Genomic DNA, 25340 nt, shown 5'->3' with positions numbered 1-25340 from the left:
GAATCACAGAAAGGGTCTCGAGAGGCCCGAGGTTGCGACGAGAGGTTCGCTTGAAGGCTCTCGGAAGGAAGCGACGGCGATGTGCTGTATGCTGCTGTTCGAGCAACCAAAGTATTACAAGTCGTCGGAGAGGACTGAAAGCGAATAACAACGCGTGATGTGAGCGAACGAGACGCCTTGTACTCGGACTTGTCGAATGGCTCGGCGGAGGGTAGGCGGAGGAGAGAGAGGGCCGGCTCGGGGAGGGGGGGGGATCGAGAGCAAACTGCTGGTATATAACAGATCAAGGAGGGGCCGGAGAGTGGTGTGTTAATAAGCCATGCTTAGATGGCTCGAAACTGGCGAAATGAACTGGGGTGGGAACTCAAGCCTAGTAGGGGATGTGTAAGTTCGTTGATAAGTCAAGATCCACGGGAGGGCGGTTCATATGAGACGACAATGATACTTGCAACAACAGAGTCAGGGTACCTGTCAGGACAAAACAAGGCCGGAGGAGCGTGACGAAGAACAGAACGGCAGGCTTCCATGACATCGCACGGCAGTCCGGTCATCGGTCGTCGTAGGGATGTTGCCCGCCCCCCCCCCCCCCCCCCCCCTCCCCACTCCGGGAACCCACGCCTTGCTTTCAGGCCGGCCAGGTCAGGCTAGCATCGACTAAGCACCAGCTGGGCAGGCCTCGTCAGTCAGTCTTTTGGCCTACAGAGTCCTCTCTCGTTGAACCTCGAGCACACACGGAAGGGGGGTCGGTTCCACTCTTGGTGAAGGGATTGAGGCGAAGGGGGGGGGGGGGGGGGTGGAGTGGCAACTGTCGAAAGCAACGGCCGACAAAGATAGATTCCAAGGCCAACGTTGAGGGTGCGTGTGGGTTGAAAGTGGATGCATCGTCGGTCCCTGGATTTCAAGTTGGGCGTTCGACGAGGAGCGGTGCGGGATGGGAGTGGATCCAGCGAGTTTCTGTTCAACTAATCGACAGCCAAGGCCCACTTGGCGAAGGTAGGTACCTGACGCCAAGGCTCGAAAGGTCTTGGTACGAGCGTGGTACACACACGTATACGGAGTACGGGGATCAAGTACTCCGTACTTCTTGTGCCGATGGCGCATGCGGGTATCGTCGAGGACGTAACGCCGCCCCACTAGTACGTAGGAAGTAAGTACGCCTGTTGTGCTCCGTACGATAAGTAGCACTATGTACAGTTGGGGGTAGCGCCGGTACGTAGTCACCTAGTGGCAGGTACGCCGTCACAGGAAGCCCAGTGTGGAAAGAGGCTTGACATGGTTCCTGGTTTTTGACGTTTCGTCGCGTGCGAACTTTTGGCGATGGACAACGAAAAAGCAATGGAAATCGAGCGACGGAGAGAGGGGAGAAAGGTAGCTGATACAGTTCTTTCCCCTCACTGCAAGCTGTTCTTCTGGGAAGCGGCTTCCTTCTGCTTGCGTCAGTTGTCCGACGCCCCGTGGATGCGGCAGGTTTCCCGGAAGGCGCGTCCCCGTCCGACGACTCGATCCCACATGAACACAAGTTACAAGAAAGTACAGTTCAGCGACTAGCAGGTACTACCTGCCATGCAAGTGCCGTTGCTGCGTGTACCCCGTACATGCAAGTGCTACACGTACATGAATGCTTCGAGGTAGCCGATACCGCAACCACATACTACTCGCACAGATAGGTACTTGCACAGTACCATAGCAGTCCGTACAAGCATGCTTTGATCAATTTTAGCGATGTCGCAATTCATGTGGCTGAGTTTAGCTTAGATGCCGTCGGGCGGACAAGGGAAGTCAGTCGCGGGGAGACCGGCGTGTTGATTTGCAGTGTATGTAAGTACACCGTACAAGTACTTGTTGGTGTACGGAGTACTGTAAGTAAGTACCTGTACTTGACCACGTCGGTGTGCACGGAGTGGGTCTTCGCTATCTAAGTAGCACTGTACTGTACTCACTGTGCTAGAGTGTGGCGCTGTGCACATGTGCGTACTTGTACACAGGTACATCCACACCTACACCCAAGTAAGTAAGTAATTATTAAGTGCATGCCAGTTGGGTTTGATGTGCAGCCTCGCTTGGCCCATTTACCGGCTTACTTATGAACGGCATTTGCTGACTTGAAACGGTGGACTGCGCGGGATGGAACTACCACGACTAGGTTGGCATTCTAGTACTCATAGCACAGCACCGCATATGCAAGTACACTTGCACGCGGTGCACGCCACCTTGCGGCGACGGCAACGGCGGAACGAAAGTGGCTGTCCCGATCGAATCGGTTGCCATCACTCGATTCGAGACAACCCCTGACCCTTTCCGCATTCTCTCGTTGGCTTCTGGAAGCTGTCTTGGCTTCCGCAGCGGCTACCTCAACTACGACGACGGATTCCGAGGTGGCAAAGTTACTGCCGCTAGTGGAATGAATAACGTTGGCACCGTCTCTCGCCACTCGCTTCCCGTCCATCTGCCGTCGTGTTGCTTGAGCCCATGACCGCTTACTCGTGGGAGACAAAGGTGAAGGACTCGGCGTCTTACGAATACGGACCCGGAAGACGAAAGAGAAAAAAAAGGGCTCCCGTCGGTCCCTCCATGATTCAGCAGCTCAATTTAATCAATTAACTCTTTTCATTTCATTAAGTACGCTGACACTGCGACGGTTCGACAATGTCCGCAGCTGACTCGACTGCATCGTCGCCATGACGAGCGAGATGATCGTCTCAAGCATAAGAAATCATCCGGAGCACATCATCCGGAGCACATGAGGCAGGCAGGCCGGAAATTTGAAGGGAAAACTCCGCACATCTATCCGAGTTCATGGTTGGCATGTCGCGTTGCACTGGCCTGCATGTAGTGGTCGAGATGCTGTGCACTGTACTGTGCCTGCAGTAGAGAACAGCCCTTGTGCCTACACCTAGATCCGTCCAATTACCGGAGGGACCTGTCGTCATTTCGGACATGCGCATGAGCGGTACCGGCATTGGTCGGCAGAGCCATCCGGCTGGGTCCATCCTTTCTACTGTATATGGATCACCCAAGCGTCTGCTTTCTTGGCAATGGCGATTGGGAGGTTGTTGTGGCCAACAAGCCGAGGCCAGGATTGACTTGCACCATCACCACCGCCGCAGGGGCAGACCAAGGATGGAAGTTGAAGAGGTTTCATTGCGACGCATGTGCCAATGCCGCCATCCGACATGTGCCTGCAGACATTCTGCGACAGTTGGCGTTCATTTTGCCACCTCGCCGGCTCGCCGACGGGATGTAGGGTAAGATGGTGGTGGTGGCCATGCCGCAGAGACCATTTAGGCGTAGAACAGGAACGCCAGTCGGCAAGTATTGACATCCTCGTATGCTGTACACACACGTGCATGCTTCACGAGAAAGGAGCCGGCCATCCCATCCTCGACCTGGACGCTTGCTTGGTCCACCAGGGCTCCAGAAAGCAAGGGACGATTCCGTCTCTCGGGTGGGGACCGACGGCAACGTGACTGTTGCTGCGCACCCACGTCGATGTCGTATGTGTATTTGGCACCCACAATTTCGTAATGACAGAATCGTCGAGACTCCGAGTTTGCAGTACATCGAATGATGGCAACGGGCAGAGTGCCCCAAGCCGTGAAGGCAATCGTCTTTCCCTTTTAATCTGATCATCAATCATGGGCCCAAAATGGCATCAGGTCCTTTGATGCGCGATGCACGACAGTGCAAGCGATGCTCATCGACGACGCAGCAGAAGGACGGTGACGACGGGTACGACACGCCTGCCTGGCACCCGGAGACGAATGCCGATCCTCGGCCAGCGAACGAAATTGACGGCTTCAGCAGGGGAGGAAGCCGAGGATCCTCCACGAGCGTTCACAGCCGCCGCCATGCGACGTAACGGCATCGTCATCGGCGTTTGCGGGGAAGGGAACGGCAATGGCAAAGGCTCACGTGTGTAAAAAGTGCAAGCCAAGCGCGAGCGGGTGGCGTGCGCGCTCCGCGGCCCTCTGCGAAGCCGTCTCGGTCGCCGGCCTCGTGTTCGAGCACAGTTCGGCACTCCAAAGGCTTTGCAGCTCTTGGTACGGACGGGAGCGAGGAAAGATTGTTGCGCGCCGACGAAAAGCACAGGCTCACGTGCCGGTGCGACAAGCCGTCCGTCACAAGCTGCGCTGCATCGTCGATGCCACAGCTGAGATCCACGACCGGGGGAGGGGCGGAGGAGGGGCGAAGGAGGGGCGGAGCTGGGGCGGAGGAGGGGCAGACGCACTTGGTCGCCACGAGAGAACGTTGGTTGCCCACGGAGAAGGGAGGGGAGCTGGGCGTGTGAGTGCAAACACAGGTGCACCCGGAGCAAGGTCAAGGATCAAGTCCAATCGAGTGCACGTCTACGTACTCGATACGAGTGGTCGTGCTCGTAGAAGGCGAACGTGATTGAATGAGCAACAAACAGTAAACAAAGGGCAAAGGCAGCATCCACAGCCGAGTGGACGATGGCCCACGCTCGAATGAACCGGAGGAGGCTCAACCGATGGGCAAGGACGCGGAGGACGGTTATCCGGCTCGTATCTGCTGTGCTACGGAGTGCAGATTGTACGAATAACTCGTACCGTACGGAGTACAGATGGCATCTATAAAGTCGGTGTAATGCACACGCACGAGTACAAGTATGCACATGCGCGTCCGTCTACTCGCACCGTTAGTACTTACTTGTCCTATACTCTCGCACCGTTAGTACTTACTTGTCCTATACTTACTCGTGCTCGTTCTACACTGCACACCTGCAGCATGAACGCGTTTGTTCAATGCTGAGCAAGTTGGATAGGCGTGCACCGTGTGCTATATTATTACTAGGTGTACATGTATGAATTGCTGCGAGCCCTTGTACTGCTCTTGTATGAGCACTCTCAAGTACACTCGAAGCGGTGTGTGTGCTTGTAGAGTACCCCGTGCAGTGCTCCGTATCCGCACTTGCGTGTACGGAGGAGTCTTGCAGTGGTCATAGTAGATCATGTACTGTAAGTACGCAGTGGCGGTGGCACGTACAAGTACGTACTTGAGCAGTGTGCGTGCAGTGTATCGCTTGTACATGTACAAGTAGAGACATGCTCAGCAGAGCGTACAGTACTGTACGGAGTACTTGTACTGTAGCTCCATTTCCCAGTGGATCTGCCGATGGAAACCGTGCCAAGGCTGGGCAGGTCGTGGGTGGGTGGCCGAGGGAGGAGCGGAGCACAGCGCTTGACTCGGGAGTGGCTGGCCCCAGCGATGAGACGCCGCGTCGACGACATCGGACGGAAGCCTGACAACGCACTTGCCTTGCTCCAGCACGAACGATACGAGCCAAGAAAGTCGGTCAGTCGTTCGGGCAGGACCAACCTGTGAGCATCAAGGTCGCCGCGGAAGGAGGCTCCGAGTTGCGAAAAGCAACGACGGGGAGGAAGGCGCCGCGGCTTGTCTCATGTCGCTCGACGGGATGATGCGATGCTCCATCAGATGTGCCGCCTCGTGCTCTGCAGGTACGGAGATCGAGGCTGATACCAACCCAACGGATGTGATGCAGCCGGTTTTCTGAAGGTACATGATCAAGTACATGCATCTGTGTTCTTATCCAGGCCGTACCAGGAGCGCGCACGCACCGAGGTCCGAGACGAAGCAGAATCCATCGGCAAGGCAAACCACGCGTCTGCTGTCCGCTCCGCGTTCCCCGGCCTATTTCTCCCCCGAAAAGCCCGGATTCGCGGCCTTGCCAACCGGCCTGGACAGGGGGTCAAGTACTTGCCTAGTGCTTGCATCGATTCGTACGCGTAGCAGGAAGAAGTACGGAGTGCGGAGTACCGCAAGTACCGCAAGTAAGTACACTGCGCTGGACGAGTCCCGTGCTTCATGTGAACACACCAACGGTACAAGTACAGTACATGTACAAGTAGTATAAGTACTGTACTTTGTGCAGGGCTCCATACTCGTACGAGTATTGATACACTTGGTACGGAGTAGTTGCACTAGAAGTGCGTGTACTGTACTACTGTACTTGTACATGTGCTGTACATGTGCATTTACCGAGTACCTGTGCCAACCACGTGCAAGGGCAGCCCACGTCGCGTGGAAAATGGGGATCCGATAACGGCAGTGGGCTCTGCTTCTCCGCAGGCAGAATGGCGGGACCCCCAAGGGGGGCGCGACTTGCCTGCCAGCCAGCCTAATCTCGAGCGTGCCCAAGAACACACATGTATTCGAATGTATGGTGATTGTGCTCGGATATACAGTACATGTACCTGTACCTGTTCAGAAGTGCATGCACACCGCACCTCGTCGTCGTCGTCCGTCGTCGTCCTTGTCGGCTCCGAAAATGGCTCTGTCGCGTTCGGCCTCGTCCTTTGAGCCTCCGCAACCGAATGGTGGGTGGTTCGTAGGGTACGTCGAACCATAGCTACGTACAAGCACGAGCTCGACACTCGCTCTCGACCTGCCGTCACGCGCGATGGCCTTGGCGCCGCGACGAGGAGGACTCGTCGCTTAGTACGAATGCTTGCACGGTCGTGGTTGGCGAGGGCAGTGGTTGAGCGTTTGGGCACCCGCAGAGCGTCATGCAGCTCGCACCAGATCGTCTTGTTGCTCTCGGATGACTGACTTGTCGCCGAGGACGTGTGGTGAAAGCGTACCGACCCGTCCGATCGGATGATGCGATCATGAGGCGGCATTCGGGACCCTCCACCGAAGACGTACCTTGACCGTGCTGACCGTGCTCGCCGCTTGGCCCTGGCCTCGTGCCTGGGTCGATGAGGTCGGTGGCGTCCGACTGGCCAACGGATGCTGGCCGTGGAACCTGTTCTGTTTTCATCTTCGGCCTCATCGTATTTGTCATTGCACAACAAACGAGAACGGAGTTTTTGACGTGCCATCAGCCCAGGTGACGCGTAGTCCGTTGTTGCCCGTGATTTTTCCAACGCAAAACACGAATGGACAAGCGGGCCTCTTTGGCCTCGTCATCGACCGACCGGATCGACGAGCCAACGACGACGTCCGAGTGATCAACTTTCAAGGAAAACGTCAACTTCCTTGTGGACATTCTTGCCAGAAAGCGCCCTCATACTCGTGGAAACGGCCTGCCTAGGTATTAATTGCTCTTGGACGAACACGAACACACCAACGAACGCAACCTCGTTCTTTTCGTTAACCGATATTATCTGTCGCCATACTCTTCTCGTCATCGACTGATGCGCATACCTACTTAACACTTACTTTGACAAGTACATGCTACTTCTCTACAGTACGGAGTACTTGTAGCGCACACATACTTACATACATACACCGAGTACATGTACAGTGCATGTAGCTGTATGGAGTACTTGGTGTACATCGTATCCGCGGCGAAATCCTCACCGTCAAGCCCATGCCCAACCAAGGCTTGGCTCACTGACAGCCAGGCCGGCCCCCGCCTGCGGCTGTGGCTCAGTGGTGCCCGCCAGCCATTGGCCCCGATTTGCCGCCTTGTGGGCCGGTCCAGGGTCCCGGCGAGGTGTGCTGGCTCCGCCGTCTCAGATCCGTCTCATCCAATCCCATCCTTCATCCCCCTAAGAAATGGATAACACGGGGGTGGGTGGCTGGCTACCTTTGCAACCTCCATCTCTTCCCGCCGTTACACATCAATCTGTACACCTTCTTTACAGTACACAAAGTATACTTACTCCTCCCTACACACCAGGTACACGCCAGGACGCCGGGTCCCCATGCACCTCCATGTGATGAATGTATGCGCAGCAGATCACTTGCACGTGTACGCCGCAGGCGTACCTGTACCTCGCGGCGCGGCCCTCGGAGCGGCCGGAATAGCAATCGACTCTACTCCGTACATGCGCTGCATCCGTCCACTTTTTTGATCGGCGAGGGCGTTGGAGGGTGGTCCATCATGACGCCGAATCGCCACATGGATGCTGCGCTGCTGCGGGGACATGATTCGTGGTGGCAGCATCGCCAAGTACTTGCTGTCGTACGGGGAGCTAGTAAAACATTCTTGTACTCCATACGAGTAATTACTAGGTACTCCGTTCCTAGGTACTAGGTAGGTACCTAAATTATGGCACGTAGTACGGAGTACGCTCGTGCACGAACTACAGTTCGGGAACCACGTGTACTCAAGTACAGTGCAGTGCAGTGTCTGTCAACGTAGTGTGCCAACACTCAGTATACCAGCTCTCCACGTCCATGACACATGTCAGCTGGTGTTCGACAAGTACGGAGCACAGGTACTGTGTGTGTACAGTTGGTTGCCAGTACCATTGTTACTAGTAGCAAGCACACACGCGGAGCACATCGTTCCGTACAGTACGGAGTACCTAGTAAGTAATAGTACTTCTTCACTCCACCACCTGTACCAAACTAGCCCATTATACACGATGGCGCCATCGCTTTTCCCATCTTCTCTCTCCGCCTTCTCCATTGCCACCATTCGGCAACATCCGGTACAGTGCCACAGTCCAGCGTCGCCTCTGGATTGTCCGTTGCCGCGGCCGAGCTTCGAACCCTTTGCACGAGCAGCATGCGTGCACTTTCTACTCGTCCATGTTCATTTGCGTGGTGTGCCCTCGTATTGGCGGTGCCGTGCGAGACAGATGTGCCATGTACAGTACTTACTTGCTGTGCTCGCTGTATGCAGTTGTACCTGAGTGCGCATGTGCATGAGCGCCGCTGAAGTGAGCCGAACCGTCAGAGCAGCATGAGCATGCCGAGATTGCCCTCCCTTCGTTGTTATCACCATGTATCACCGCCCCCGTCACTTCTCTTAACACCCGCTTGCAAAGGTAGTTATCCCACGGCTCGTTGCAACGTTGTCAGCGCCGTCCGAAAAATAAAGGATCAACAGTTCGTCAATGCCGACGGAAATCTCGCTTCAGACCAGCATCCTGCCGCGAGTCTGGGGAAAGGTACGTATATTTGTGCACTGCAAGTGTACTTACTACCTCTAGTATCTAGTGGTAAGTATGTACATGGGTGTGCACTGTTGCGTGTATGCGTACTGCGTGTTTTCCCACTGCATGTGTGCGCACTGCATGTACTTATGCTTACAAGCACATGTTCCTGGGAACTGAAATCGCCGCCGACCGCAGAAAACCCATCGTACGGCCTCTTTTGGCTGGGCATTCGCCGATGCCCGGTCGTTGCACTCAACTTGGTAGCACGCCCATCCTCCAACCCCTCGGACTGTCCTGCCCGGCAGATCGGACGACAACCGAGAGCGCATCCCGGTGCCACGCCGGGGTGTTTGCCGCTCCTCGACGCCGTTGCTGCGAGAGTGCAGTCAATTCCCACGGAATGACGAACAAATCAAGCATGGGTGCTTGCTTGTCAACAAGACCCCATCACTCATCGCCGTGCCGCCATGTCGCTCGCAGTCCTCCGTGCCGTACGGTCTTGCGCTGCGGTTGACCCTTGTCGAGCGAAATCCCTTCCTCGGCTCCATGGGTACTGCAGGGATGCCCAGCATGACCGAGTGTTTGATCTGCGAATCGCGCATCTGCGCCATTCCATGGGACAGCCAGGAGGAGATGGCCCCCCTCCCGGGGGGAACCCTTGCACGGCCACGCGAAAGTGGCGAGCCGACGACCCCCGACCACGACCACCACGTGGTCACGTTCGAAGCTCGCCTAAACGGCCGGCGCGGGGAGTAACGGTCCTCGCACGAGTGCGCGTACCCGTGTGCTTGCGTGTACAGTACTCGGGGTGGAGGCTCGTGTGGGCTGGCTGGCAGTCGCCTTGGCTTGCCTCGAAACGCCTGCCTGCGACGTGCCTTTTTTTACTCCTTGTTGATTCTCTTCCAAACTTCGTTCTCCGCCGCCGCGAGGCTCTCTCCTGCCGACGCGGCCCATTTCTTGGCCGAATTCCACCATGCTCCGGACTGCGATTCCTCCTGATCGGCAGAGGCCATGCTGGAGTATTGGTACGCTGCCTGATTGTGACCTGATCGAACGTTGTGGTTGAGCTCCGACGCATGAACGTCTTGCTGATATCCAGAAGGGTGAGAGAAGCCGTCGGAGGAGTTGCCTCCCTGCGGAAACACCGGGTAGCCTCCTCCCGCCTGCGACGTGGCCGGCGCTGTGTAACGGCCGGGAGCTTGCCGGGTGGCGGCGGGCAGCTGATAGGACATCTGGTGCGGCATCGGCATCGTCGTGGCCTGCGCCGTCTCCGCGGGCTGCCATGTCTCTCCCGCCTTGGGCGGTGGAGGAATGTTCGTTGCTCTCCCGGGTGGGACGGGAACGGCGCCTGGCTGCGGAAAGGGGGGGTTGGCGAGCTGAACCGTCGACGTCGGCGTCGGCGTCGGCGTCGGCGCCGGGCTCGCCTGGAAGTTGGGAAACGGCTGAGGCGCTGGTGTCTGCACGGCGAGCAACGGAACCGCACCGGGCTGCGGCTGCGCTGGCGGGTGTCCTTGCTGGCTAACGGTAGCGGGCGGCGCGTATATCCCCGCCGCCTCCTGGTTTGGTCCTGGTTCCGGGGACTTTGTCTGGGGCGTAAGGCCTGATGCCTTGGAGGCCGAGATAGGGCTGGCGCTGTAAACCGGGATGGCGGGCATCTTGGGCGATGCGATTGATTTTCTCGAATATCAGTAAACTATCCCTCGAATTCGGTCCAAGGTCGGAAGACGACGTATCAAGAGTCGGCGCTTTACGGTTACGGAACAAATGCCTGTGCTTGCGCTATGGTCGAGTAGCAGTGGCCTGTGATTTTCTTCTTTTCCGTTCTTTGCTTTGCTTTGTCTTTCTTTTCTTTGCTGCTGGGGTTTTGGGATGGGATGATGATAAAGGGAGTCGTCGCTGTGTCGAGGGTGGGGGATGCTGACTTGTCAAGTTTTTGAGAAAACCTGGCACCGTCGTCATAATGCCAGTCAGGTGACTGAAGTTTGCCGCCACAGAATTAGCTATGCTACTAATTACAGTACAACCAAGCCGCGACATCGACCTGACACCTGTCCCGACGGAATTCATGTACGAGTAAGTACAATCAAGCTCGATACCGTGGTGCGCTAGCACTGGTAATTTCTCTCTCGTTCAAATTGTTGCACGCTTGCGTCATCTGCTACGTTTCGCATCCCACGCAACGTCATGAATCTTGTAGACACGATGATGAGTGAGGAGGTATGCAAGTACGCCAAACAGAGTGCGGCATTGTGAGCGATGATACACTTGATACGCAACTCAACCGCGTTCATGTCCTTCCATGGACACAATGAGTCAGTCGCCAGAGGTCGCCAGAGTAGTTCTCCTGGCCTTTCGCCAGAAAGGCGCCTTGTGTGTGGGAGCCGCGGTAGAGAAGCGACCCTACCAAGACGTAATGACTCCATACACTGTTTGCTATTGAGATCAGATATTCTATTCATCCCCCAGAAAAACACGCGCGTACGGCCCCCAAAAAAATGGCCCCAAGGAATGGCCGTCGACGAGATGCGATTGATGCCTCATAGCGACCATGAGCACACTTGTTTGGACATGGCACGGCGGATCTTCGGAGGGTGCGAACAGCGGGTTGACCGATGAACATTCATACATGTCACTGCTACGGACACTGTTGGCCCTGCAACCATCTCCTGGGCGGATTGCCAATCCTGGGCTGATTGCCATGAATAAGATTGCCAATGCCGTGCAATGTCGTGCGTGCACTCGTGTCCCTCTTGGTGTACGAACAGGACCCTCAAGTGATGCCATCGCATTGGCTGGGCCAATGAATGGAAGCCTGAGGGTGCGCATCCGTCGTATTTCCTGCAAGTTTGGCGTTGGAAAATCCGTCAAACGATAATATTAACATCATGACATGGCCTGTCATTTCTCTTCAATCCCCATGCACTAGCCGGGGACGCAATGAGGAAGGATAGCGAAGCAAAGGAATGACGCTCGTTGCGCAGTGTGATGCTGTGGTTGGCTTGGGCGGCGAAAGGCGGATTATAGTGACGCCGTGATGACTTCGAGCTTCCACAGCCGCTAGAAGTGCACCCACTTGTCACCAACTGCCTTGTCCGAAAATCGCTGGCCGATCTTCCCCAAACGACCTCGTTCAACAGCACCGTCCGAACACAGTCTTTTTCCTACGTCGGTGGGAACCAAGTTCCACCATGGTCGGCAAGGTATCCGAGAGGGTTCTCCTCCGAGAGGGTATGTCTTCTCTCCCAATTGAATGGCCTTGAACGCCGGTGTTGATGATTTCGTTTCCCAGGACTCGAGAGGACGGACAATGGCATGAAGCTGACCAGCTGGCCGGATGTGACGCCCATCAACCAAAAGAACTACTACACGTGAGTCCGCGCCGCGCACGCCGCAACCCACTTGCTGCGTCTGCTCATCAGCACATGCTCTTGCTAGCGACTACATGAAGCGTGACGACCAGTTCCTCGCCCTTCGACTGCAAAGCGATGCGACGCGTGACCGCCTCGTCCAGAGCGCCCGAGACCGTGACAGAATTCTTTCAAAACCCGCCAATGGCGAAAGCTTTCTCCCCATACCTGATCTTGCCGAGGACGACGGGGCCGCCACGCCGTCCGCTGGCATCGACCCCTCCAGGATAATCGTCATCCATCCTGGCAGCCAGAACCTTCGAATCGGCTTCGCCAGCGACGCCCTCCCCAAGACGATCCCGAGCGTGCTCGCCACAAAGTTCCCCCAAACCGAGTCCGACATGTACGAAGCCCTTCCCCGGCGACAGTTTGAAGCCAAGACGACTGAACAGCAATACGGCGAGGAATGGTCCAAAAAGTACCAAAAGCTGTGCGCCGAACTGAAATCAGACATGCGCGCCAACAAGCGAAAGGTGCTGCCAAACTCAAAGGAGCTCGTTCAGACTTTCAATCGCCGCGCAGAGGCCGAAATCATCCAGAAGCACAACGACCCCCTGGAGATCGAATGGACCGACATCAAGGCTCTGGAGGATTCGGAGTCTCCCGCTTCGTGCTTCATCGGCAACGATGCCTTGCGCGTGCCTGACGATTCCGAGCCCAAGTTCAAGTTGTGGTGGCCCATCCGCAATGGCTGGTGGAACGAAGACGACTACGCAAGTCAGGAGCACCTGTTTGACGATTTCGAAACCCTGCTCGACAAGGCGTTGCGCCAAGAGCTTGGCTTGAAGACAAACAGCGAGTGGCAGCAGTATAGCTGCGTGTTCGTCATCCCGGATCTCTACGACAAAAAGTATGTTGAACAAGTATTGCACTCCTGCATGGTTTGGTTCGAGTTCAACAGGGTCTGCTTCGTCCAGGAGAGCATGGCGGCCACGTTTGGTGCTGGATACACCCAAGCCTGCGTCGTCGACGTCGGCGCTCAGAAGACGTCGGTCACCTGCGTCGAGGACGGTCTCGTCATCGAGGACTCGAGGGTGAACCTCAAGTACGGAGGCTTCGACATCACCGACACCTTCGTCAAGATGATGCTGTACGACAATTTTCCCTACCAAGAAATCAACCTGCAACGGCGCTACGACTTCCTCTTGGCCGAGGAGCTCAAGGCGAAGCACTGCACAATGTCTCAGGCCGAAATATCTGTCCAGCTCTGCCAGCTGCACGTTCGCGCCCCGAACCAGCCTACTCGAAAATACGCCTTCAAGACGTACGACGAAGTCATCTTGGCCCCCTCCGGCCTCTTCGACCCTTCCATCTTTGACAACAGCACCAAGCTGAGAGGACGTCGAAAGCTCGTGGAGCGTTCCTACAACGCCTACGACGTAGACATCCCGGACGACCCGGCCCCGGCTGCCCAGCTTGCCATCTTGGCATTGGTGAAGCCGTCGATCACGTCCATTGCCAACGGCAACTCGCAGCTGCCGCATGAGGTCTCGACACCGAGCAAGGAGAAGCCGCAGTTCAACTTCATCGCCAAAGGCGAGGGCATCAACGGCACGCCGGCCGAGTCACACGCGGGATCACCGGCCCCGGAAGGCAGCGGCACTCCCGCGCCCCCGGCCTTCGTCTTTGGATCCGGCAAAGACGGCCTCAACCGTGACAGTCCCGCCCCGAGCGTAAATCGGGCCGCCGGCACGCCTATCCCGGGACAGGCTTCCCAGGCATCCCAACCCCCCTCGGGGCCCGTGGATGCCCCCGAGCGGAGTGCCGCGTCCATCGCCGCGGAGAGAGAATCTGTCCTCCCCGTGGTTCCCCTGGACGTCGCGATCCTGACCAGCATTCAGAACGCCGCTAAGAACGATGACAAGAAGCTGAGGGACCTGCTAGGAAGCATCATGGTGATTGGTGGTGGATCCAAGATCCCCCAGTTTACCGTCGTGTTGGAGGAAAAGCTGAAGGCGAGGCGACCTGGCCTGATTGACCGGATTTTGGTCAGCAGGAGCGCCCGAGACATGGACGAACAAGTCGTTGCCTGGAAGGGCGCCAGCGTCTTTGCGAAACTGCCGACGAACGACTCTTGGATCTCCCCCTTCGAGTACGAGCGGCTCGGCGAGAGGACGCTTCATCACAAAGTGCTCTGGGCCTGGTAGCAGCATGTCTGTCGAAAGTTTGGGTTTTACTGGAGTTAACCAAAGCGAGGGATTGAAATGAATGGGCGCACGAGATGCCGATACTACTGGCATGACATGGTGAAGATGCATTTCGTCAAATGTACGGAGTAGGAGTACATGTACCGTAAACAACAACTTGATCCATCCATATTGACGCTGGCTCCCGTCGGCGCAAGTTTGTCTTTGAAGCGAAAGACGATTTTGTCCATCGCAATACTGGGAAATTTCACGGATTTACCGAGTATTACGTACTGTAATTGACATACTGGTACTGTCTGTAATTGCCGCCTGCGCTAAGATCTCGATTTATTACTTCACGGGTTCGAAAGCGGGCACCTTCGAATGAGGAGGCGTGATCGTGGTCAGTTGATCGATTGCCAAGCTTATGTAATATTCCTTAGCACACCGCTGACTCGGCCAAACAACATTCACAACGCGTCTCCCTGCAATGACATGATCCCAATTCTCGGCCCGAACCATAATTTATATCCCTCATCGCCATGGAGTTCTGTTAACCGGGTTGTCCGAAGAGGTCATACACCACCGAAAACATGCCTTTGCTGTCGAAATACTTGCCCTTCTCGCCCTCGACGACGACGGCCCAAGCGGTGACGTACTTGCTCGGCATTTCGCTCTTCTCCATCTCGTTTCTCGTCTTTCTGAACAGCTCCGTTTCCTTCGTCATCACCGACCTGATCGGCCAGAAAAAGGAGGTGGGCGACGTCGTTGGGACGCTTGGCTTTGCCGACGAGCTTGTCGCCCTCGTCGCTTGCCCGACATGGGGACTGATATCCGATCGGCTGGGTGTTCGCTGGGTGGCGGTGATTGGCTATGCAATCATTGGCATTTCACTCGCCGTCTTCGTCCAAGCAAAGAACGTCTATCCCCAGTTGCTGCTGGCACGCATCTTCTTTGCTCTCGGAGCTTCGGCCGCGTAAGTCAACCAAGGATTTGGAGACGGATCGACTCACTGACGAGACGATCAGGGCCACAATGGTGACGGCAATCCTGCCCTCCTTGACGGATGATATGGAAGACTTGTGGAAGATGTCGGCAAGTTCCAGAGCGAAGCGGAATCCTCGATTGAGCGCCGCTTTTTCGGTTGAATCCGAAATCACCATCACTCCGGAGCGGTACACGCGAAACTTGTCGAATGACCGGGTCCAGAGCCCGCACGAAGTTGCGGCATCCACAGCCGGAAAGCCCTCTGCACTGGCAGGGTTTGTGGGCCTGTTTACTGGATGCGGAGCCCTCGTGGCGCTGGTCATGTTCCTGCCTCTCCCGACAAAGTTCGGCGAGATCGACGGCGTGACGCCCGGTGAGGCTGTCTCGTACAGCTTCTACGTCGTTGGTGCCATCGCCCTGGTCGTCGCCGTATTTGTCTTCTTTGGCCTGCGAAATTTGAATGGCGAGGAAGGAAAAGGCTGGAAGAACCTCCTTGGAGGCGGGAGCAATGAGGATGAGTGCGAGGGGCTTGGGGTGGATGAGGAGGATGGAGCGCGAACACAGGTGAGTTGTCCTGCATGGCGCGGGCTCCTCGTCACGATTCTGACGTGCGGTAGAAGGCAATTCCGTATCTCCATCTCCTGAAGGACTCCGTGCTGCTAGGCCTCACCGATTACAGGATTTCACTCGGCTACCTCGGGGGGTTCGTCGCCAGAGCATCGACCGTGGCCATCTCGCTATTCATCCCGCTCTTCGTCAACACGTACTTCATCAGCAACGGGTACTGCCAAGGCTCGCCGAATGACCCGTCACCTGAGCTGAAGCGGGAGTGCCGGGCGGCCTACGTGCTATCGTCCGTGCTGACCGGCGTCGCACAGCTGATGGGCCTCCTCTGTGCCCCCCTCTTCGGGTACCTATCAGGCCGCACCGGCCGCGTCAACTACCCGATCGTGGTGTCGACAGTGTTTGGCATCGTTGGCTACACCATTCTACCGCAGCTATCCAGCCCCGAGATCAAGAATGTGGAGGGGCGGGGAGGCAGCCCAATGATATTCCTGGTTGTGACTCTCATTGGCATCAGCCAGATTGGCGCCATCGTCTGCAGCCTAGGGTCTCTCGGCCAGGGGGTGCTGGCTGTCGAACTGCCGAGGTCGACGCGACGCGAGCCGTCGATAGCGCCGGACGAGGACGAGTCGGCCGAATCGGAGCCGCTCATCCGCATATCGGCCGACGAGGACTCCGTGTCGAGAGTTCGTCTGAAGGGATCCATCGCAGGCGTATACTCGCTGTGCGGTGGCGTCGCCATTCTGGTCCTCACCAAGCTTGGAGGGGCCTTGTTCGACAAGTTATCGAGGGGAGCGCCGTTCTACATGATGGCCTCATTCAACGCCCTTCTGCTTGTTGCCAGTTTGTTTATGGATGCCTCGCAGGCTTTTGCGAGAGCGTGATGGGTCAGCGATGGATGGTAGGTTACGAAGTCATGATCAATTGTACTCTCTTCCAGTTGGAAGAGCATCGCCCGAGATGGGCACAAAATGCCGGGGCGTCCGGCGACGACGCTGCACCAGAGCAGGATGCCGGATCAACGGGGCCAGGTTGCGCGAAGAGGTGAGGAGACTCGGGCCCGAATCCGTCGCAAATCCAACTTCCTATGCCTGATGCTCGACGCTGGAAGAAAATGGAGATGCGTCCGCTGAGCCTCCGCCCACCTGCCCTGCCCGTCCGTCCTCGGAAGGAGAACCAATCGGTAGCGCCACCGCACGATGGAAATTGCAAAATATACAAGTATACGTACTCGTCGTATTTAAGAAACATAGTACTCATACATATTATTATTACTACTTTGCGGATGAACGGAAAGCGATGCTTATAGTACTCCGTATATTGCAAACGATTGCCGCCAGGGTCCATGTTGCGTCCTTGCAGGTCCGTTGTTGGAGAGTCCACTGCCCCTTCCTGTTGTGACGGCCCGGATGGAAGGAACGACGTTGCCGGGAGTGGCCAAGGCAGGTGGGTGATGCCAAGGTTGCAGGCACCATGCCATCCTCCACCTGCGGGGTAACAGGTTGACATTGCTGGCCTCTTCCGGTGATCCTATCGCGATCTCAACTTCACCACGACCGCATATACGGATACGGCGTATTACGCCAGCCCTGTGCGACTCTTCACCAATCAGTACATTGCCTATGGATCACCTGCTCACCAGTCGGAGACACCTGCCAGCTTATCTAGAGGCTGCGGGCGCGCCATGACCGAGTACGATGGCGATTTGTGCACGCGATGCGGATTCATGTAGGCTGCATGCTGCATGGTTGAAACCTCGTATCTGCTGCGAAGGTATTGTGCACGTACAAGTACAGTTCTATGATGCCTACACGGACGGATCGGGAACGAACGTCCCCGTATCGACTGCCGACCACACGACAACCTATCTATCTCGACGTGGCACCGCATGTGCAGTACCTCCGTCGCCCGCATTGTGGCTGGTTGGCTGCCCGTGAACGCTGGAAGGACGCGTACTTGGACGTATGCATGCTGTCCGAGAAGTGGGCAGTGGGCGGGATGCTTGTGCATCAGAGAATTGCGGAACAGTGTACGTACAAGTGCGTCTCCTTTTGTGCCTCGTGAGGGAATCCCCTACCACAGCCCGGCCTTGCGTCATGACACGTCATCCAGGACCACACTGGGCTCCTCTACCAATGCTCCGGTGACGATCACCTTGAGCGATGTCGAGAAGGATATGAGCAGCAGTATATCCGTCGAGCTGCATATGCGTGCTGACGATCTCGGCCGAGTTGATAAAAACCGGCAAGCATATACGAGGTTGTGATGGCTGCCACCAGGACGAAGCGGTGGGATGACAGGAACGCGCAGAGCATGCTGACGTGGAAGCCACCAAATCATATGGCCACCACTGTCGGAGCTCTACAAGCCAGTCTGTTCATGTCATTCGCAATAATCGTTGCTGAGCAGCAGTTTGCTGGGACTAATTTCACCGAAGTGAGACGCGCCCGATTTCTTGTTTATGGATGCTACTCTGCCAGGGTACATTGCAGATAAGTATTCACCAATACTGCCAGCCCCCCATCGCTCACAGGCAGTCTGCTGACCAGACAGAATTCGACTCATGTAGTCATGAGCCGGATGGCAGCTGTAGAGAGACACAAACCGGATGATGATGGCGGGATTGGCGCTTCCCGCGAATCTCTGCAGCGTTCATCCTGTTGGGACACGACAGGCCTTGCCTTGCGTATCCGTTATATATGTGCGTTGCATTTTCCTACGTCGTACTTCGTACGAGTGACTGCTTCGTCGTTGATCGGTGGTTGGGCACCTGGCGTTGTGGTTATGCGGTCGGCGGCCCCTGCAAGGTATCATATGCACGGCCTGGCCTACCTGAATATTGCGCGAAGCCGCATCAACCAAGCGGCGTGTTTACATTATTTATGGGGACAGCTCACGGTTGACAGATGAGATGGTGCAAAGTCCTGGTGCTCACAGCTTCTGATTTGATGGACGTCGGCGTACACTTGCGAGACCTGCATCGAGAGGAAGCCACACTCTCCAGGGACGGAGCCCATCATCCAAACATTCATCCTTGCCTGTGGTGCAACCATTGTGCGTCGCTCGACTGCCTCCCGGAGGCGGAGTCAAAGAGACAAACGATGGCCTATGCCGAACACGTGGACCTTGTTCTCTCGACTTGGTCAACACGAAGTCTTGGCTTGCCAACGACGAGCCGCTGTTACCATGCACCGCGCCACCGCAGGTCTGTTTCGGCAACAACCGGAGTCTGGGAAGAGACTGTGGGGAATGATAGATGCTATTATCATTTGAAGCTTTCAAGCCTGAAGGCTAGCTGGAGTCCCGCCCTGCACCATTGAAGCGGAAATCGATATTGCCAAACTCGGTTGGACACAGCTGGGATCCAAGGCTCCGGGAAATGAAGTGCGCATTCAGTTACTTTCTTGGTAAATTCAAGAAATACGGCCGATCTGCGGCCGTCTCGGCCTGGTCGCTGGCCCGTGGCCTGTTGCACAGCCCTTTTCGTCACCCTACCCGATGCCGCCAACAGCTGGGTGTTATTACTCGTGCATATCGAAAACGGAGCGGCTGGGCTTCCTTAAAGCTGTCTTTGTATACTACACCCCCCTGCTCCCCTGCAGCGTTGTCTGATATAAGTCCACGGCATTCTCCCGGACGGCAGACGTTGCTTCCATGTCCACTCTGGCTATTGCGTTATCCGCTACCTTCATGGTCTCGGACAACCTGCCTACCCTCGTGATTGCCGATCAAACACTCAAAACTACCTTCGTTACGCTGCTTTAGCACGCTCTCTTTTATTCCATTCTGGAAGCGACCGCTTGGCACTAGGTACTTCAAGGCTCGACAAAAACACCCAGCCATCAGCTCTCCTTCGTCATGGGCTTCCGAATTGCTCTGCTGGCTTTGGCTGCCTCGGTGCTGGGAAAACAGCTCGACGGACGAGGGCACGATGAGTACAAACCCCATACGACCTACACCACAACGACCGTCTGTCCCATCACTTCGACAATCACATCCGAGGGAACGTGAGTGATACGTCGTGCCGCCCTCCCATGAATCTGAACCTCGAGTCCTGACGGAGTCTAGCACATATTGCGTGACTGACCTCACTACTTCGACCATCACTGTCACCCAGTGCTACGGCTGCTCCGGCGGGCTCACTGTTGTCCCCGGACCGACCGTGACGCGAGGAACTACGACGGTCGTGAAAGTTACCTACACCACCGTCTGCCCGGTGACAGAGACCATCACGGGACCGACTTACACATACTTGACAACGCGAACGACTACCAGCAGCATTGTTACGTACGTGCCAACGACCATCTATGAAAGTGTTCCCGGGCCTGAGAAGACGCACACGGCGACTGACGTCATCTACACCACCATCACGAGTCTCTGCCCTGTGACGGAAGTGACGACGATTGCCGGACAACAACGGACAATCACATACACCACTACAAGCCTAATTGTGACCGTCGTGCCGACTACTTTTCATGAAACGCTCAGGAAGCCAGATCGCACGGCGACCGCCACGGACGTTGAATACTCCACCATCACGAGCCTGTGTCCTGTGACACAGACGAAGACTCTCGCGGGCACAGAGTACACCGTCACGTACACTACGACGAAGTTGATCAAGACGAAAATCCTGAAAACCATTGAGGAGACGATTAAGCAGTCGGATAGAACTGTGACTGCCACCGAGGTCCAGTATTCCACCTACACGACCGAGGTTCCCGTCACCAAGGTGACGACCGTCTCCGGCAAGGAGATCACCAAGACGTACACCACGACAAAGGTGATCAAGACGGCCGTTCAGACCACCATATACGAGACTGCCCGACAGCCAGATGTCACAGAAACGGCTACGGATGTTCAGTACTCGACCATCACCAGTCTTTGCCCCGTCACGATCGTCACCACCATCGGCGGCAAGGCGCGAACGATTACGTACACGACCACCAAACTGATCAAAACCGTGGTGCCGACGACGATACGGCAGACTGTTGAAAAGCCGGACGTCACGGCGACGGCGACGGATGTGCAGTACCAGACAATGACCCACCTTCAGGCTGTGACGAAAATCACGACAATCGGCGGCGAGGAGCGAACAATCACATACACCAAGACCAAGACCGTCAAGGTGCATCTGCCATACACCGTGGTACAAACTGTCAGCGTTCCGGCAAGCACCAAGACAACCGTCGAGGTTGTCTATGAGACCAAGACCAAGTCGTACCCGGTCACAAAGACCATCGCCGTGCCCGAAAAAGGACACACAAAGGTTGTGCACGACACGAGCACGGTCATCTACAGCACGTCTTACACGGTCACCATTTCTCTTCCTGGCCCAAGCTCTGGGTTCTACAGTCCGCCGCCTACGGGTACAAGGACATACCATACTCCATTGCCTCCGCCACCCAGCTCCGCAGCTTCCGCAGCGGCCGTGCCAACGGGTGGTGTTCAAGCTAGAAGCGCTCCTTTCGTAGCGGTCATCGCTGGCGTTGCCGGCATCATGGTCCTTCTCTAGTCCGGGCCTGCTCAAGACACTGACAAACCTTGAATTCGTTCATTTCTTTCTCCTATTGTCATACAACCCGACTCGCCCGGCCACCTCTGGATTTGAACCAAAAGTCCGTCTCATCCGCCTTTCCAGGCATCTGGTCAATGCGGAAGAGGTGAAGTGATGGGGAAGGACAAGATAATTTTCACACAAGCGAGCAGATGATTTAGGGTGGCAAGTATTTGGAACATTCAGACTTCATGCACATACTATAAAGGCTTTGGGACAGCTAGGCCTCCCATGGAAGAGGCGGAAGGCGGCACATAATTCAGGATATCGCTCTCATTTAACAATGTAGTCACCGTGTCTCAGGAAGCCACTTGTAGTAAAAAATGCAGCCAGATTTGTGATGACTCTAGCGACGTACGTGTCGTCATGCTACCGTTGGGTTAAGGACATGGCGGCACTATCAAATCCGATATGAGTATTGAGAGCGACAAGGAATAACAGGGTCTCGTGATAGAATATTGATAGCCACTAGGTTTCCATCATCCAGGATTGAACAAGACATCATCCTTGCCAGCAACTCAGGTGACAATGCACCAGGAAAGCGTCGCAAATACACCGAGCATACTTAGAAGCGCTCGAATGGGAGCCTGGACAAGACAGTGTTATCATAAGCACCAGCAGGACAGGGAAACCGAGCGGCGCTGCGCAAGAGGCAGCCAGGGGAGAGCGCAGGAAGACAAGGGTAGGTACCATTTCCCCTTCATAGTAATGACGGCCCAGGTGGCACCGGTCACGTCCTGCTCCTTGGTGATATACGTCTTGAAGCAGACGCCGCTCATGATGCCGTCGCCGAACATCTCGTTGAGGACGGCCTTGTAGGCATATCCGTAGTTCTGGATAATTTCGTAGAGGCGGTAGATGAGGGGTTCGGTCGGCGGCATCCGGACGGAGGTGCCACGGTTCGGGAAGCCGCGCATCTGGCTGGCCAGCTTCTCAGGGTCGATGCCGAGGAGGCCGCTCAGCCGGGCGATGTCCTCAGGCGAGGCCATCGCCTGGCCGTAGAAGAGGGCAGCGCAGGCGACCTCGGTGCCTCCAATTTGACTGGCGATATCAGCAAACGTCATTTGCTTTGCTGCTTTGGCCTCGAAGAGGAGGGTGCTGAACGAGGGAACCCGACCCTCCATTGTGGACTGACTGGCTCCGTCAGCATGGGCCATTGGCTGCCATGTATGCGTATCATCGACTTGAAAAGGGGACGCACGTCGAGGCAAGCTATTCGTGGCTGCGCAGACATGTTGACGATCGCTGCAGTCGACTCACTTTTGAAGAAAATGCCTGTGCCTATACAGGTGTCTTGAGCGTCATATTCCTGACGGCCGGGAGCGAGAGCGACGACACTTCCTATAAAGGAGGGGTAGAAACGAGCGGAGAAAAGGGAAGGGGAGAGAGTGCGGGGGAGATGTATTGGGATTGACCTACATACACCGAATCCCGATGGCAGGGATTCTTGACGCACAGCACTCCGTAAGTATCACTTAATAATAGAGTGTTAAACTTGTTCCATCGGGGCATCTGGTACAACCAGGTGCCGGGGGACGCCCCCATCTGTTCCCACAAGAGTCAGGGAAAGGCTTTGTGGTTAGCGGACTCCCCGATGGAATAATGGTCGAGATACTGTCACAGATTGCAACTGGCTCAGTCATCCGGTGAACGATTCTCACCAATGGTGGCTGCAAGACGACGAAGCAGAGTTGGGATGTGTAAGACGTCACATGTCCATTCTCATGATGCCTATCCGAATATGACCAAGGCCAGTATCAAAGCTAACAACCCCTGACCCCATAAACCCGAAGCCTTGGAAGCTCCTCATCTACTTTTACTGAATTCATGAGCGAAAAAGCAACAATGCTGTCAGCGCGGCAACGACAGCAGCCTGCTGCGTCCGGGTGCCAGCGTAAGCGCCGTTCGCACTACTGTCGCTTCGGCGGCACTTGAGGTCGCCGGTACAACCATAGCCGGGGTCGCAAAACTTTCCACCGCCACAGCAGTTGCCGCCCTTGGGCATGCAGCTATCACCGCAGGAGACCTGATCCGAGTTGCAGCCGCCAACGACGCCGGAGCATGTTCCGCCGACGAGACAGCAGCCGTTACCGTCGCAACGCTGGCCGACAGGGCACGAGCCGGCGTTGCTCGAGCAGCAAGTATTGAGGACCGGCATGCAGGCGCCGTTGCAGGGAACCTGGGTCAGGCTGCAGGAGCTCGCTCGAGGGGACAGACGGTCCAGGCGGAGGGGGCTGATGGTGATGTGTGCCAACAATGGGATCGATGCGTCGCGGGCAGGTGAAAGCTCCTCCACGGCTACGGTTGTACCGCATACGCTCGCCATGGCGAAGAGTAGCACTGTTTTGATTTGCATTGCGTTCCTGACCAGGCTGGGAAATTCAGAAATGCCGACATGCACTTGGCGAGGGGGCTACCAAAGAAGAAGATTCTGGATGGTACGGTATCGGGCAAGAGCTGGACAGATGCGCAGAGATAGACATCGGACCCTTCCAGGAAGGTGATATATATATATAGGCATATCCTGCTTTCGGACGACGCTCCATGCTATCGTGGAGCATGGGGACTTTGGTTGCGAGTCCGTTGCCAGAGCTGAGCACATCCCGATAGCCTGCTCAGGCGCCATCGTAGGATGCTTCACAGGGTGACATGTAAGACGGGTGACGAAGCCGACCAATAGCACGACCTGGCGGCACCCAGCGTTGGCCTATATCGCCTCAGCTTCTACCACCGAGGTAAGACATGGGTAAAAGACTGAGGTGCTTCCAGCGCTTGCAGGAGGCTGAAGAAAGACCAAGGTTGAATGACGGAAAGCATGCGAGGATGTACGGATAGGGTATATCACAACTATGGAGCGCTGCAGATGAGGCGAGTAGCACTAGTTCACTTGGTAGGGAGAGGGTATACAAGCCATATAAAATCACCGCCGAGGAGCGCTCCTCTCGAACTCAAATCCGGTCGAGAGGCTTGGCGAGGAGGACGAGAGCAGTTCCATCAGCAAGATTGTTGAAATAAGAAGAGAAGGAGAAGTGAAGGGAAGGGAAGGGAAGGGAAGAGAGCAGTTTCGCAGTGGCGAACAGGGGGCAAGGGTCGGAAGGGTCGGTCTGGCTTGTCCGTCGTGGCTTCAGCTCCTCTGCGTATGTCTTGGACGTGACTGGGCGTTGTGCGCGGATTCGAACGTTGCGGCTCTACACGTGCACTTACGCCTGGTGGCGACCTTGTGATATTGGAATTGTCTGGGCCGAGACCATCGTGGACGAGGGACTTTCACGTATGTTCGAGGTGGGACAAAGTGTGCTAGTCCTCTGCCCTTGGAGGAATGAGGTGTACTATACTCCGTACAGTGCAATAAATACATGTACTGTACTCGAACGGAGTAGTTAAGTACTCCGTACAGTACACACCGTTCACTTGTAGTACTTAAAGTACTTACTTAAGTAATAATTAATTACGGAGTACACCATACTCCTTACTATGTACTGTACAAGAATAAGTACGCACTGTACAAGTACTCCACTTACAATACACATATATAATATTAGAACAAGTACGCCGAACAAGACAAGCTTGGGTTGTAATTACTTAAGTAAGTACAAGTACGGAGTACTTACTTTGTAAGTAGCTGTATTCCCGTAAGTACTCATGTACTTTCAAGTAGACCGCCTACATGTATGAAGTGCAGTATTACTTATAATTGCTGGCAGGTGTTCCGAACACGGAGGAGAAGTAATAATAATAGTCCGTCCCGTGGTGTGGGGCGGGCTATTCATATTCCTTGCCTAGGAAAGTCGGAGCTACGAGTGCGAGGTCGGTCCACTCTGGCACGGACTGG

The 25340-nt window shown here is 55.7% G+C and overlaps 7 protein-coding genes and 1 pseudogene across 7 annotated transcripts; 4 read left to right on the top strand and 4 right to left on the bottom strand.

Annotated features, from left to right (window-relative positions):
- Positions 1–6243: 6243 nt before the first annotated feature.
- On the bottom strand, positions 6244–6799 carry DCS_01326 (annotated as a pseudogene).
- Positions 6800–9030: 2231 nt separating this feature from the next.
- DCS_01325 (uncharacterized protein) lies at positions 9031–9626 on the top strand (the record flags this gene model as incomplete). Its single annotated transcript, XM_040798659.1, has 2 exons — positions 9031–9075; positions 9135–9626. 2 exons carry the CDS (start codon positions 9031–9033, stop codon positions 9624–9626), a joined length of 537 nt encoding a protein of 178 aa, XP_040659542.1.
- Positions 9627–9751: 125 nt separating this feature from the next.
- On the bottom strand, positions 9752–10525 carry DCS_01324 (uncharacterized protein; the record flags this gene model as incomplete). The annotated part of the gene is made up of 1 exon (XM_040798658.1): positions 9752–10525. The coding sequence occupies one exon, from the start codon at positions 10523–10525 to the stop codon at positions 9752–9754; it is 774 nt and encodes a 257-aa protein (XP_040659541.1).
- A 1533-nt stretch (positions 10526–12058) lies between these two features.
- DCS_01323 (chromatin remodeling complex subunit) lies at positions 12059–14424 on the top strand (the record flags this gene model as incomplete). The annotated part of the gene is made up of 3 exons (XM_040798657.1): positions 12059–12098; positions 12160–12238; positions 12306–14424. The coding sequence occupies 3 exons, from the start codon at positions 12059–12061 to the stop codon at positions 14422–14424; spliced, it is 2238 nt and encodes a 745-aa protein (XP_040659540.1).
- Positions 14425–14996: 572 nt separating this feature from the next.
- On the top strand, positions 14997–16838 carry DCS_01322 (MFS transporter; the record flags this gene model as incomplete). The annotated part of the gene is made up of 3 exons (XM_040798656.1): positions 14997–15379; positions 15432–15954; positions 16008–16838. 3 exons carry the CDS (start codon positions 14997–14999, stop codon positions 16836–16838), a joined length of 1737 nt encoding a protein of 578 aa, XP_040659539.1.
- Positions 16839–19812: 2974 nt separating this feature from the next.
- DCS_01321 (repetitive proline-rich cell wall protein) lies at positions 19813–21466 on the top strand (the record flags this gene model as incomplete). The annotated part of the gene is made up of 2 exons (XM_040798655.1): positions 19813–19961; positions 20023–21466. The coding sequence occupies 2 exons, from the start codon at positions 19813–19815 to the stop codon at positions 21464–21466; spliced, it is 1593 nt and encodes a 530-aa protein (XP_040659538.1).
- Positions 21467–22073: 607 nt separating this feature from the next.
- Positions 22074–22632, bottom strand: DCS_01320 (putative cyanate lyase; the record flags this gene model as incomplete). Its single annotated transcript, XM_040798654.1, has 2 exons — positions 22074–22095; positions 22199–22632. 2 exons carry the CDS (start codon positions 22630–22632, stop codon positions 22074–22076), a joined length of 456 nt encoding a protein of 151 aa, XP_040659537.1.
- A 701-nt stretch (positions 22633–23333) lies between these two features.
- On the bottom strand, positions 23334–23864 carry DCS_01319 (uncharacterized protein; the record flags this gene model as incomplete). Its single annotated transcript, XM_040798653.1, has 1 exon — positions 23334–23864. The coding sequence occupies one exon, from the start codon at positions 23862–23864 to the stop codon at positions 23334–23336; it is 531 nt and encodes a 176-aa protein (XP_040659536.1).
- Between the last annotated feature and the right edge of the window lie 1476 nt (positions 23865–25340).

This window comes from Drechmeria coniospora, chromosome 01 (genome assembly GCF_001625195.1).
Source record: "Drechmeria coniospora strain ARSEF 6962 chromosome 01, whole genome shotgun sequence".
Classification (NCBI taxonomy): domain Eukaryota; kingdom Fungi; phylum Ascomycota; class Sordariomycetes; order Hypocreales; family Ophiocordycipitaceae; genus Drechmeria; species Drechmeria coniospora.
This window is presented reverse-complemented; position numbering and strand designations above follow the sequence as displayed.